Source organism: Microcaecilia unicolor, chromosome 11 (assembly GCF_901765095.1).
Source record: "Microcaecilia unicolor chromosome 11, aMicUni1.1, whole genome shotgun sequence".
Lineage (NCBI taxonomy): Eukaryota > Metazoa > Chordata > Amphibia > Gymnophiona > Siphonopidae > Microcaecilia > Microcaecilia unicolor.
In genome coordinates, this window is record NC_044041.1 from 121,729,990 (window position 1) to 121,744,611 (window position 14,622).

The 14,622-nt window shown below is 42.0% G+C and overlaps 1 protein-coding gene and 1 long non-coding RNA gene across 25 annotated transcripts in view; one reads left to right on the top strand and one right to left on the bottom strand.

Moving 5' to 3' along the window:
- NRXN2 (neurexin 2) overlaps nt 1–14,622 on the top strand; it is a 1,346,335-nt gene that overhangs the window by 1,247,731 nt on the left and 83,982 nt on the right. For 17 of the 24 annotated variants that reach the window (XM_030218496.1, XM_030218492.1, XM_030218493.1 and 14 more), the window contains 2 exons: nt 2,774–2,863; nt 11,711–12,033. In XM_030218496.1, the coding sequence (XP_030074356.1) occupies nt 2,774–2,863; nt 11,711–12,033 (413 nt within the window). The remainder of the gene's footprint in view (nt 1–2,773; nt 2,864–11,710; nt 12,034–14,622) is intronic. The other 7 variants (XM_030218499.1, XM_030218516.1, XM_030218512.1 and 4 more) reach the window with 1 other exon arrangement.
- Nucleotides 1–14,622, bottom strand: part of LOC115480068 — an 81,893-nt gene that overhangs the window by 43,568 nt on the left and 23,703 nt on the right. The window lies entirely within an intron of this gene.

Here is a 14,622-nt window from a genome sequence, read left to right on the forward strand (position 1 = left end):
AGTAGCCACATTTTCTCTATGCATACAGTTTTTGCAATACGCATATTTAGCATTCCAGCGCCCATACGATTTTTGCAGTACACAATCCCTCACACTACTCCAGCACACTTCCCTTCAGCTTTGTCTTTCTTTTTAGCCTATACTCTTCAATGAGGTAATAAAATATTGCAGGTCTTGTATGTTCACAGTACAGAAAAACAGACCTGAAATCTTCACACAAGAATGTGCTAACCTTGTACTTCTCAAACCTTGCGGTAAACACCCAGCATTAGAAAAACCTTACACTCAGCCTCCTGGTCTTCTGTTCAGTAATCCACTTCTAGGTTGAATAGCTTACATCTTCATTACCATGGGATTTAAATTACCTGTGTACTGTTGTCATAACAAGCCTTTTTGCACAGTTAGCTCATGAACAAAGACATTTTAAGATAGGGCGCCCACAGTAGCACACAAAATTGTGCTCAATAGCTGAGCTAAGCTGTGTGCAGTCTAGTGAACGTTATTACATTGGTCCCAGAGAGTATCTGCTGCAAACAGAGAGAGGGAGGGAGGAGCTGCTGAGGAGAGAAGATGGGGTAGACAAGGGGGAAACAGGGGCAAAAAACAGATACAGGAACTGGTGAAGAGAGAAGGGGCAGGTAAAGGGGAAATGGGGCAATAAACATTCAGGAACTGCTGAGGAAAAAGAAAGGGTCACAGAGAGGGGAAACGGATTCATTAAATAGATATGGGAACTGCTGAAAGGAGTGTCTGTTCATGGAAAGCAACTGTTGGCAGGTTTCTGTTTCCTCCCCTTTTTCTTTTACGGGTCTTACTCATTGCAATTCTTATGTGTTCTTACATGTATAAATTCATGTGCTGTCTTCTTCGGCTGTTTCTCTCATCATTTCTCTCCATTCCTCCATCCCATCCAGTCTTTCTCTTCAAACAGCAACAGGGGCCGTCCTGGTTCTAAAATGTCCCTCATTTCCCCCCCCCCCCCCCCCCCCTCCTTTCCATGTTTCTCTCTTCTTTCTCTTTTCTCACCTCACTTTCTCATTGTCTGTTAAACTGTGCTAGTTTGCAGGAGATTATACCTTCCCCTGAGATCTTGGCCATGTTAGTGTGAAACCAGGCATCCTTCATCTCTGCCTGCACCCCTTTTGAGCCATAGTTTCACTCTAGTTCCACCTATAACTACAGAATCTTTGGTGGAAGGTAGGGTACAATTTTTTAGGGACATGCAGTCAACTAGCAGAAACCACATATGTAACTGTTTTAAATGTATTTTACAGTTTTCTCCTCACCTTAACAATTGATCATCAAGGGTTCCTGACAGAGTGACTGCACTTGTGTGAACACTGCCAAGAACACTTGCATTTGATATTCCTAATGGGCAATTACTCTCATCCACCACTTGCTTCATAGCCCACTCCTCAAGGGCTCTTTGCTTAATATCCAACCCCAGCTCCCCTAAATGAACAAAGTTAGGTTCAGCATTGCTGTACTGTACTGATTTGCCCTGGGTTAGTCTTTCCCAGCATGCTCTGCAGCATGATACCATCAGAGAGCTTTGGCCCAGAACTTTCTGGAAACGATGAACATTGCCAGTTTGTGTGTGGGGGGGGGGGGGGGGGTAGCAGTGTGCTTTTTATTTCACTTTTTGCTGCAGCCTTTGTAGATAAAGCATTGATTACCAGAGAAGGCTCTTACTCCCAGGGGTGGCCTTCAGAGGTTGTTGGCTGAAGCTTGTGGCTTTTAGAGAATTCTGTGGCAGTAGACATTTTCTTGAAAATCTGTACCACAGAAAAATTCTTACACTAATGCAGGAAGGCATTGGATGAAAACAATAAAGAAAAACTGCAGAATGTGATGCCATTGAAATGTTAGCACCCGATAGCCCTTCAGAAAGAATTACCTGTAGGCTCTGCAATATTGTGCAAAATGACCGAAGATATCTGCTATAGCAAAACTATCAGTTTCATGACATGACAGTCACCCCTTCTTTATTTATTTATTTATTTATTTATTTATTTATTTATTGCATTTGTATCCCACATTATCCCACCTATTTGCAGGCTCAATGTGGCTTACATAGTTTTGTTAACATATTCATTGCGGGTTCAGTGTGGCTTACATATTTTGTTAGCAAAGTCATTATAGGGTGAGAGATACATTTAATATTATTATTCTTTCCACTCCAGATTCACTTCCCCTTTTACAGATGTACAAAAATTTGTGTCTGTTTTGAAAAATGTTGATTTCACTGTCTGCTTTCTTATTATACTGTTTATGTGAGCCTGAAATGTGTTCCTCTTTTTTTTTTATCAGAAATTTAATTCCCTGAATAAAAAAAGAGCCAGTTTTGAATAAGTGGTTATGATACCCAGATAACTGGTGCATAGCTTCCACTTCCACTGTGGTTGATGTCCTTTTTGGGGAAACTTCTGAAAATGAAATTGGAGGAAAATATAATGTATAACCAAACAAAAAGCAAAGGGTGGTTATAAACTGTTTTTTAAAGTTTAATTGGAGTATCCCTTCTAAATTCCTCTTAAATATTTTAACTGAATACTAGACAGGCTTAACCCTAAACCAGGTTAAAACTGTAGCTAGATATTTCTGGTATAACTTCTCTAAATCCCCATCTCCCCAATTTTCCACTGCCCCCTTTCAAAAAAAAAATGTTCACACTCTTAATGAAAGACTAACTGGTATTTCCTTTAAATGTTAACCTCTGAACTTTGACCTTCCAGATCTTAATGTCTGTAATGTCTTTCTAAACTCTTTAAAGGGAGCTTTGATAACGAGCGACTGGCGATTGCTAGACAGAGAATTCCGTATCGGCTCGGTCGAGTAGTTGACGAATGGCTACTCGACAAAGGTAATTAAGGCTAATTAATTCAAGTTAATTAAAAAAAAAACAGACCGGGTTAAAGGTCCAGAGCTCTGCCTGGGAGTTACCTGTTTTGAGGGAACAGTTAGAAGTTAGTGATCTTATTAACTGACCTCTGGTCCTTAAATGATCTCTCTTATTTTTAAGGGAATCTTAGAGTGACATAATGGGGGGAAAAGGAATGGTTGGAACAATGGAGCACCTTGACTGAAGTGGATAAGGATATCCTGTTCCTAGAGCAGGGTGAGCTGTTTCTTTCAGCTCAGGTTGGAAGTTAATTTTGCATGGGGCAACTTTCAAACTGTCCGCATAGCTGCAAATTCCACAGGTATTCTTTACCTTGGTCTCCAATTTTGGAAGGGAAAAGTTCATGAGGACTTTCCTTTTCGAAATCTACCACAAGAACTTTGGATATTTGCACCTGCTTTTTCGGTGGGTACTCTTTTCCAAGAAATATACTGCAGGTAGATTTGAAAATACAACCTACGCAAGTTTCCTGGCCTTGCCCTATATAAACATGCCACCAGGGATGTCTCCTCCTTTGCGTCTTAACAGTACAGTTGTACTGTTGTTGTGGATATATGCACCTGCCTTTAGCTGGTCACTTTTAAGGTGAACCTTTTACCGGATATATCAGCATTTAACCCAGGTAAAGGGCTTTTGAAAATTGCCCACCCTTCTCCTTCTCTGATCAAATAGACTGAATTATTAAGGACAGCTGCAGGAAAAGCTGTACTACTGGAGAAGACTGTAGGGAATTTGGGACACTCGCATAGGGCTGTAGCAGAGGAAATGTGCGAGAAATATAGAGGCTTCACTCACATTCAGCTATAGGGCTGGAGAAAATGGAGGAATGTTGAATCCTTGCATAGAGCTGTACTATTGGGGAGCACTGCAGGGAGTATGGGACCCTCACATAGGATTGTAGTACTGGGGATCACTGAAGAGAAAGTGGATCCTTCACATAGGACTATAGTGCTGGGGAGAATTGCAGGGAATGTGGGACCCTCACATAGGGCTGTAATACTGGGGAGCACTATAGGAAGTTTCGGACCCTCACATAGGGTTGTAGTACTGGGGAGCACTGCAGGGAGTGTGGGACCCTCACATAGGACTGAAGTACTGGGGAGCATTCAGGGAGTGTGGGACCCTCACATAGGACTATAGTACTGGGGAGCATTGCAGGGAGTGTGGGGATCTCACAGGTCTATAGTACTGGGGATCACTGTGGGGACCCTCAAACAGGTCTGTAGTATTGGGGACCACTTTGGGGAGTATGGGACCATCACAGAGGTCTGTAGTATTGGGGATCACTGTGGGAAGTGTGGGACCCTCACATAGGACTGTAACACTGTTGAATACTGTAGGGAGTGTGGGACCGTTACATAGGGCTGTAGTACTAGAAAGTGTCGCTGGGTGTCTGTAATTGTCATATAGAGCTGCGGTACTGGGGCCCACTGTAGGGGCTGAGGTTCTATTGTGCTGTAGTGCTGGCTCCTGTCTCTTTATGATTTGATGTAGCTAAGGTTATCGCCTTTTTAAGTTACTGTAATACAAGATAGCAATAGGTGTCTTTTTATCACTGCAACATGGTGTAGCTAAGATTTAAGTTTCTTCAACTCAGTTGTTGTCTCTGTATCTCTGTGGCATAGTTCCTGTGTCCTTATGTCAGCAAAATACAGTGCTACTAAGGTTGTTGTCAATATGAGTCACCCTGACATAGTCTGGCTAAGGTCATTGTCTTTTTGTATCATGTAGCTTAATGTTGTTAACGTTGTTGTCTCCCTATGTCACATGAATGGTCTTCTTGTCATAATCAACAGTATAGCCAAAGATACTCTTCATGTCATCTTGATGTGACAACTAAGATTGTTGTCTTTGTGTTACTGTAACATGGTGTACCCAAGGTTGCTCTTTCCTCATATCATCATAAAACAGTGTAGCTACAGTTATTACCTCTTGTGCCACCATGACACCTGGTCTTACATGGTATGGTATAACCTTGGTTACTGTCTCTGTGGGCTATATGATATAGTTTTGCGAAGGCTATGATTCTCTTATGTCACATGCTATACAGTCTGTTCCCTGTCATAGTGTAGGTCAGATCTCAGTGTCTTTATGTCAGATGAAGCTGTATGTAATCTCTTGTCACCACAAATTACTGTCCCTTCATGGTATTGTGTAGCTAAAATTACTGTTGTCTTGTCTTCTTGTGTCACAGTGTAGCTGAGGTTACTTTCTCTTTATGATCTTGTGTAGCTAAGGGTGTAGTCTCCTTGTGTCGTTACGGTTATGATGTCTTCATGTCACAGTGTAGCTTAGTTTCTAGGGTGTCACACTTGCCTAGTTCTCACTAACTTTGTGACTGTAAACATTTATAGATAAACAGTACCCAGGCAAGCTCAGTTCCTTTAATGCTTAAACTCAGGGGAGAGGGGAGTGCAAAGGTCATTAACTTAAATAATAACCAGCTAATAACCTGCTCTTAACTCTTCTGAAAGCTAAACCGGCTGTAACTTACCATTAAAGCTCGGCTTCCGCTCTGGGTGAGCGTTAATAACACCACAGGCTAATATCTAATGGTTGCTATTCACTAAATTTTCCATTAATGTTTATAACTGACTGTTAAAAAAAAAGTTAAAGGGACTTTAATCTTAAGTTATAACAAACAAAAAATAAAAATCTCAATGGAAAGAAACAAAAAAAATAATTGAAAATGATCTTGCTAAGTTTTCTCTTTTAGCCCTTTGAGTGCTACAAATATTCATTTTCTTTTAATGTTTTATTTTAGTGGATCAATTATTGTTTGAATGGGGATTTTTTTTTTTGCTCCTAGATAAATAAAAATTAATTGGATTTTTTTCACCATCTAAATTGCTTTCTCATTTAGAATCCTCTAATGGAAATAAGGTGCCTGGATTTAAATCCCTAACTATCCTTGTTCAGCATTACAGTATGAAGGGTTGGTAGCTCACCCAGCTTGGTACAGAGGGGCATACCTGGTCCTTGGTTACGCTTGCTGCATACACAGAGGCCACCAGCCGAAGCCAGAAAAAGCACAGCTTCTTTGGTTGACCTGAGTGAGATAGGAGCCCTGGGTCAATCTCCTGATCTCCTGACCTGCTCAATGTGCAAAACAAACAAAAAAAAAAACCCCAGCTGAGAGAGGTGCAGGTACTTCTGACCTGGGTCCTCCCCTGACCCACCCGTAATACGGGAATGTTTGGTGATAACAGTATTGCTGTTCTTACCGGGGCTGGAACACTTTTCTGGCTATGGGTAGGATGTGTATACCAAAATTATTACCCTTCTCTGGCTATACATAACTTGTGCTCAGAAGATCTCAGTGCCAGACATGGGAGTGGAACCCTACCTGGGATGTCAGTAGGCAATCAGCAGCAGCATTCAGTGCCATAATAGGAGTGTGACCCTTTTCTGTCTGTGGGCAGCAACGTTTGGAACCAGAGCTGAAACTGGAACCCTTATCTTGCTTCAGATAGATATGAGTACCAACACTCAGTGCCTATTTCAACACTGGAGCACTGGGAGCCAGAGATGGGCCTCAGGCCCTTTTCCGACTCTGCTTAGACTGTGAACACCAACCAAAGTGCCACAGCTTGGACTGAGACCCTTCTCTGACTGTGGATTGATCGTGTCTTCTCAGGCAGTAGTTACACTGTATGCAGGCAGCACTGGGCACCAGAGCTAGGAATAGAACCCTTACCTAGTTTTGTGCAGCAGCAGAAAAGTGAGGAAACACAAAGCCACATGTGTATATTGTAAATGGTAAACCAGTGTACAGTGACTTCTGTGTTAATACTGTGCACAGTGCACATCATGTTAATACTGTGGAGTTCCTTACAATGTACACTCCCTTCACAGTGAATAATGATATGCACTGTTCACAGTGTTAGTGCTGAATGATGTGAACTGCATGGTATATTGCATTAATGTGATATACACTGCAGTAACACAGAGTGATTTTTAAAGCATACTGCTGTTCACGCCACATTAACACCAAATTTTGGTACGCAATGTGGAATATGCGGCATTAATATGAAATGAGGACACACACTGCACTATACCCTACATTAATGCTGTATGGTGAGACACTGCACTAGATAGTACATTAACGCTGTATGGTGAGATGCACTGTCGTACACACTGTATTAGCACTGCAGGTGATATGTGCTGCACTGTACACTGCATTAGTATTGTATAGTAAAACGCAGTGCATTACATACTGCATTAACAATATAGTTATATGCATTGCACTATTCATTACATTTTAACATTCTTTGGGGATATACACTATTATTTATTTACTGAGATTTATTAACCACCTTTATGAAGAGATTACCCACTACAGTATAAGGTGAGGCACACTACACTGTACAATGCAGTGTATACTACATTCACATTGCATGGTGAGATTCACTGTGCTGTACATTAGCAATATATGGTGTTATGTATTGCACTGTACACTGCATTAGCAGTGTGTGGCAAAACACAGTGCATTAACACTGTATAGTGATACACATTACACTGTATTAACACTGTCCCTGAGGCGCACTACACTACAGACTGCATTAGCACTGTACACTGCATTAACAATGATGTACACTGCTGTGTGCATTGTATTAACAGTGAAAGGTTATATATACATTGCACTTTGCTTTTGCGTGTTGTTCCAGGGTACTATCTGCACCAAACAGCTTTAGCGGTGGTGAAAATGAACCAAAACAACCCTCCATGCATGGGGTGATTAGGAGCTGGGACAGAAATAAAACAGCAAAGGGAGCCCACTCTGGAAAGCCAGAAAAATCCCCAAATTAAACAACCTATTTAAACCAGACTAACCGAGTTATGACCGTAATCTGTTTAATAAACATTTAAATGTGTGAAAATTGGAGGGCAGATGTCTTGCTCCCTCTTCCTGTCCCTTCTCCCGCCAAGGAAAAAAAAAGTAAATAAAAACTAATTCTTCTAAAACAAACTCCCAAAAAATCTCTCTACCCCACTAAACAAAAGACTCAGAGGGTTAAAAAATGTTGATTAAAAATAAAAATCCGCCCTTTCTGTGAAACAAATTTTAAGATACTCATCAGCCTAGAAGCAGCCTACCTCAAGGCTGTGATATGGAATTAATGCAGAGAAACAAGGTCCCTTTAACATTTTCTGATTTTGTGTTGAAAGAGAAACAGGAATACAGGAATGAGAGAGAGAGAGAGAGAGCGCGTGCCAGAGATCTGAAGCTGGGAACAGAAAGTTTAGTAATTCTATTGGGAGCTTAGCATTGTCCCTCACACACACATATTAATAGCACATAGATCCACCTACTTTCCATCACCATTTCTGCTTCATCCCTAACGTGTGATTCCTACCTAAGATTTATAATTTGATTTAAAAAAAAAAAACTTCCACTCTTGTGTCTCTGGTTACCACAATTCTGTTTTTCGTGTGAAACTGTTCTAACAGAACTGTGATAACCCCAAAATATTTATGATGTACAGGCAGCTGAAGAGGATCCATGAGGGAGGAGACGGTAGTGCCTTGAGACACTAGCATGAACAATAGAAGGGAGAGATCTCAGGAGAAGAGATAGCATTGCCATGAGACACACAAAGTACCATAAATACAGGATGAACAGCTGAAGGGAGAGACCTCAAGAGAAAAGACAGCAGCACCCTGAGACATCCGAAGTATGATGAATACAGTGTGAATAGCTGAAGAGAGGGATCTTTGGGGAAGAGACATCGGTGCCATGAGATACCCAAAATATGAAGAATACTGCATGAACACCTGAAGAGAGTGAGTCCTCAGGGGGAAAGAAAGCAAGATGCTGAAACTCCCAGACAGCCAAAAGGGTAGCCCAGTTCTTGCACTGGAAACTGTGGAAATACTGTAACATTGCTGTGCCAAGGCTCATGACCCTAAGAGAATGACAAGGTTTTGGTCACCCAGAACATTCCAGTTCTAACTGACAAGCGACAATTCTGTACAATGCAAGGAGACATAGAAAATCCTAAAAATTGCAACGTGGCAGAAAGAGAAATAAATATTCCGAGTTGCTTAGGGTGCAATTGACTTGATCAGAAAAAATTTCCAAGTTCAGCTTGATACATTTCCTAGACGTATTACATCCTATTAAGTAACTCCAGAAGGAATTTCTCTTTGGTACAATGCAAGTATTAAGGCAAGCACTAGCAGTAAGTTTGGGAAACTGAGATTATACCCATCATACCCTGGTTTAGGAATGAGGTTCATTACTGTCATAGTATATACAAAGCTAACCCATTTGGAGACACTGCTCCTCTCAATATGAATACATTAGGAACAGCTAAAGAGAGACCTCAGAAGTGACACCAGCACCCCAGTTCACCCAATATATGAATATAGCACGGATAACTGAAGAAGGGCTTCTGGGGAGAGAGACTGCAGTATTCTGAGACACCCAAATTATGACTACTATACAAACAGCTGAAGAGAGACTATAGGAAAAGCAGTAGCAGCCTCCAGGCCATGTAGACCTGTGCCTAGGGATGCTATGATAAAAGAGATGGTGTTTTTTTCCTATAGGATGGCCTTCTCCTAGGAGCTGCTTAGCTTTAGCAGCTGTGTCGCTTTGGATCTGCCCCCTTAAATCCACATGAGAAGAGTGAATGGTATAGAATTGATATTAACCCAGTCCTATGCCTTTAAGGGCACAGCAGAACTTGAGAGGACTGGACCTCACAAGAGGAAGCACCTGTACCACCATTGTGTATTCCCCTGGCATGGTACACCTAGAAGATAAATCAAGCCCTAGAAACACCCTGAGATGCCCAGATTATGAATACAGCCTGAAGAAAAACCTCAGGAAAGGAGTCTTACTTTGGAGAATGTAGGGTTGCTCTGTCGCTTGCCTTGAGCTATTCAGCTCTTTGCGGTCTGAATATTGGATTTACTGCCCTTTATGAAATCAGCTTCACAAGGAGGACAGACAGTATTCCATTTTATTTATTTATTTTATTTTTAATTTCTTATATACCACCTGAGAGTTATCAAAGCGGTATACAGTAGATGTCTGTCCCCGGAGGGTTCACAATCTAATAGAAGGTAATAAGGTGTTCTTGCTTTTATAACTTGTCCTACCTGCCCCTCTGACTTACTGAAAAAGTCTCATTACATCTCATTTCTGGTGTAACCCACAAAATAGTGGTAATGCTGGAGATATGGAAACAGCATCTCCTGACCCTCATCATTGCTGAGTCAGTAAGCGACCATTACTCATGCTTTTCAGCTTCTGGGTCAGTAAAGTCTTTAATAGATGAGTATGTGCTCCTGAGTAATACCTACACTGCATCTTTGAACAATTTGCTTTCAACCATGGGTTTTGTGAAATGGTTCCCCTCAATCCATATGAAAGTTCCTGAGGGTAGACTCATAGATATATTATTAGATGAACATTTCAATCTCTTGGTTCATTGTGACCTGACTGGTTGGATCCATCAAGTTCTGTTGATTTCTGATGATCCTCTCCATATAATAGCCCAGAAGAAGAAGATGGAACGAGCACACTGGTATTCCCTTATTGACAATCTCTGGGGTGCAAGTCAAGACTCTCTCGTTGCCATGATCAGAGTTGGTCTATCTCAATCATAATCCTGATTAGATCTGGCCTGCTCACTCAAGTCATAGTTAAAATTAGTATTCCTAAACAAATGCTTATCTCTACCCAAGTTGGTGAATCCTACCCTCTCTCACATTCCAGCAGTGCAGTTTTCCAGTAACTCTTGCCCTCCCATTCACTTCCTCTAGACAGTAGGGACCCAACGTTCAGCACAACTTAACCAGCTGGGAATGACCGCCGACCGGTTACCTCGCATCTCTGGATAACCGGTCATTTTCAGTGGCACTTAACCGGTTATCACTGCTGAAAATGCCCGGTTAGTGCCAAAAATAAAGCCGGTGATGTTGGGGGTGGTCAGGGGGCATGACTGGTTGTCCCAGTATTTGGAACTTAACCAGCCAGGCTTAGCAGCCAAATAAGGCCACATAAAAAGCAAGCCTATCTTTGCCTGCTAAGCCATGGCTGCTTAAGTCTGAATATCAACCAGTCATGTGCCAGCTGGCATTGAAAAACTTGGACATTCAGTGCTGCTTGCCGGAAACGGTCCAACATTGAATATCCAGATTGAACGCCAGCAGTGGGCAAAGTGCTGTCTGCTGCCGGCTGAATATTAGGGGGTTAGGTGATTTGGCTTCATCGGTCTCTCTCTCTCTCTCTCTAGTTTGTTATTTGCAATTGTCAGTGAAAACAAGGATGGGCCTAGAATAACTAAAAAAGAAAGCGCAAGAGATGGAGAGGAGGCTGAGGAAAGGACTGAAAACAGACGTTGAGTATAGGGTTATAGAAAGAAGAGAAGTGAACAGAAAGCAAGCAAGCAAGCAGATGGTGCATGAAAGAAGAGGATGGTGAGAGCAGAGGTCCATGACACTGGGTGGGTGGAATGGAGGAGGGAAGGAGCGATCTGGGCAGAAAAAGAAGAGTGGAGGACAGAGAAAGATGAGAGAGGGCAGGAACATGTTGGGAAGGAAAATCTGTGTTATCAGAGATATGGTGTTAGTATAAGCACCTCAGGTACAAGAAGGGAGACCAAGTGATGGAGAATGGAGACTCCTTCCTTTCTCTGAGAGCCTGTCTTGAGGGCTTGTAGAGATTAGCTACAATACAGGGAAATGGAAAGTTTTCCAGTTATTGTAATGCAGGTCATTATCCTTGGTTCTGAAAAATGATTGTATAATTGGTTCCTTTTTGTTTATCCTCTTCATCACCCACCTTCCCTCCACCAGGTCGCCAGCTCACAATATTCAACAGCCAAGCTGCAGTAAAGATTGGTGGCAAGGACCAAGGGAGGCCCTTCCAGGGACAGATCTCCGGCCTTTACTACAATGGGTTAAAAGTCCTGTCCCTGGCCTCTGAGACTGACCCTAACATCCAGATTGAGGGGAACCTGCGGCTTGTGGGTGAGGTGCCGTCAGTTATAACCACGGAGACCACAGCCACCACCCTTCTGGCAGACATGTCCACTACCATCATGGAGACCACTACCACCATGGCCACCACAACCACAAGGCGGGGGCGCTCCCCTACCATGCGGGACAGCATCACACAGGTAAAGGGTGGGGAGATGGTGGGGTGGGATCAGGGAATAGCAATGGGAGATGGATGAGAGAGATGCCTCCCCCCCTATATTTACAGAAAGGAAAGGAGTAGAAAGCAATACACTACAGTTGATCAAGTTATAGAGGAGTTTCAGGGTTCCTCAGGTTCTAAAGATGTCTGTACTGGAGCTCCTTGGATTTTATGTATGTCAACGTGTTGGCGTCTTCAGATTTTACAAGTGCATTGGGGTTTCTCAGGTTTTACAAATGACTGTATTGGGGGGGGGGGGGGGTTCTCATGTTTTAGGGGTGCCTGTGCCCCTGAACTCTTCTGTTTTAGGTTACAGTAAAGGTTCCTCACATTTTAGGACTGCTTTTGTGTGCGGTGCCTCAAGTTTACAAGTGTGTGTGTGTTAAGGTTCCTCAGATTTTAGGAGTGTCTGTATAAGTATGTATTGGGATTTCTCAAGTTTTAGGGATACTCGTTTGTGTTTGTTTTTTAATTTTTTATAACCTTTATATTCTATTACAAGTTTGACTTGCAGACTGAAATACAGAGATAAACTAAACACTTTGTAAAGAAGAAAATAATAATTTTAGGAAAATTTTACAACCAATCTCTTTCTTAGACCACTATTAGCAATTGAGGGAGGGAGAGACTACTAGATAAGGAGATCCAAAAATAATACACAGAAACAAAATTATAGGTAAGTGGCCTGGCCTGAATATTCCCACCCTATTCTTTTTTCTTAATCAGTTATTCCAACTATCATTCCATCAGTCTATTTGACCAGTTTTTTCATATCCAAAAATGTTCGAAGTTGTTCTGGTTCAAAGAAAACATATTTATTGCCCAAGAACCGAATTAGGCATTTACTTGGATATGCCAGTAGAAATGTTGCTTCTAATGCCCTCGTCTCTTCCCTGAGAACTAGAAATAATTTCCTTCTGTCTTGCGTTGTCTTTGTCACATTAGGAAAAATCCATATTCTATGACCACAAAAAGTTTTTAATGAATTCTTAAAGTACAGCTTCATTACTGAATTTAGATCTTGTTCAAATACAAACGATATTATTAAAGTTCGTCGCGTTGTTACTTCTGTCAAAGATTCTTCGAATAGAGCAGAAATATCCTGAATTCCCGGCACAGGATCCTGAACTTGAGGCAAACTCTCAGAGCCCAATGGCTTTGTTCCAGTTCAAGGAGATAATGGGAGGTAATATATTTTGTTGAATGGAGGAATAGCAGAAGAAGGATATTGAAGAATTTCTACTAGGTTTTTTTTCTAACGACAAAGTTAAAGCGTCTACTTTACTCACGAGAAGAGATGTGTCTTGGGCTGATTTGGTAACTGCAGTTGTTAATTTTTGAATTGCCCTCCAAATAGACTCCAATGAAACCGCCACGGGAGCTTCAGGCTCCAAGCTCGTTTCCTCTGTGGTTTTTTGGTAAAACGCTGCTGACCAAGGCCTTGCTGCTACCGACTCACGATTCAGCTGGGCCTTCCTCTATACCCCAAAAGTACGCAGGACATGGTGGTGGATAAAGCTCCAGGGAAGATAAAGATATCTCAGTCCCCACAAGCACCGTCACTCCTCCGTCGGTGCTCAAAGCAGGGTTCAACACTCCAGTATTCGGTGGGATGCTCGTCGCATATCTGTCTAGCGTTTGCTGGATAGGGGATGAGGTTCTGACCAGCGGCAGTTGGCCCTTCACCGCCCCCTTCCTTTTGGTATGAGGCATTGGGTAATGAAACTAGTAGAAGAAATGCCAGAAAACAGCTCAGACCGACTAACAGATGAGCTCAGGCCGCCATCTTGACATGCCTCCCTTGCTTGTTTGTGTTTTAACACCTCATATTTTGGGGCTATCTGTGCTGTTTCCTCGGGGATTAGAGGTATTTGTGTTCTATAGGGTACACTATATTTTCTTTGAAGAAATGGTGAATCATGAGTTGCACAACGTGGAATTATTATCAGAAGGCACTAACACAAAATACATTGCCAGCGCTTTCTAGGAAAATCCTAAAGGTCCTCTTGGCATGTGCAGCGCTTCCTGTATAATCCCACACACATAGAATACTTCCTCATTTTCTACCAAAAGCAACAGTGCATTTTTCTCCAGCTACTGCCTCAATAGAGTTTCCCCTCTCCCATTTTGTAGTAAAAGTTGGCATTGGTTAATTGGAGTAGATGAGTGGTTTAATGGTTAGTGCAGCAGCCTGAGGACCAGGGGAACTGGGTTTAATTCCCACTGCAGTTCCTTTTGACTCTGGGCAAGTTACTTAACCCTCTGCTGCCCTAGGTGCAAAATAAGCACCTATATATTATATTTAAATCACTTGTAACCACAGAAAGGCAGTATATCATCCCCATCCCCTTTCCATTCCCCCCTCCCCCATCCCTGAGTGTTCTAGGTAGGTTTTTTGTTCATTTAAAGTGTTCTTTACTTTTCAACATCTTATCAGTTGGATCCTTTATTTGGCAGTTTCTGGAAGGCCTTCCAAACCACAGAATCCAATTATTTCTATTCAGACTATCTTGGTATGATTTCATCACTTCAATTTTTCTGTCAGTGGCAGGAAATAAAGGCCAGCAGT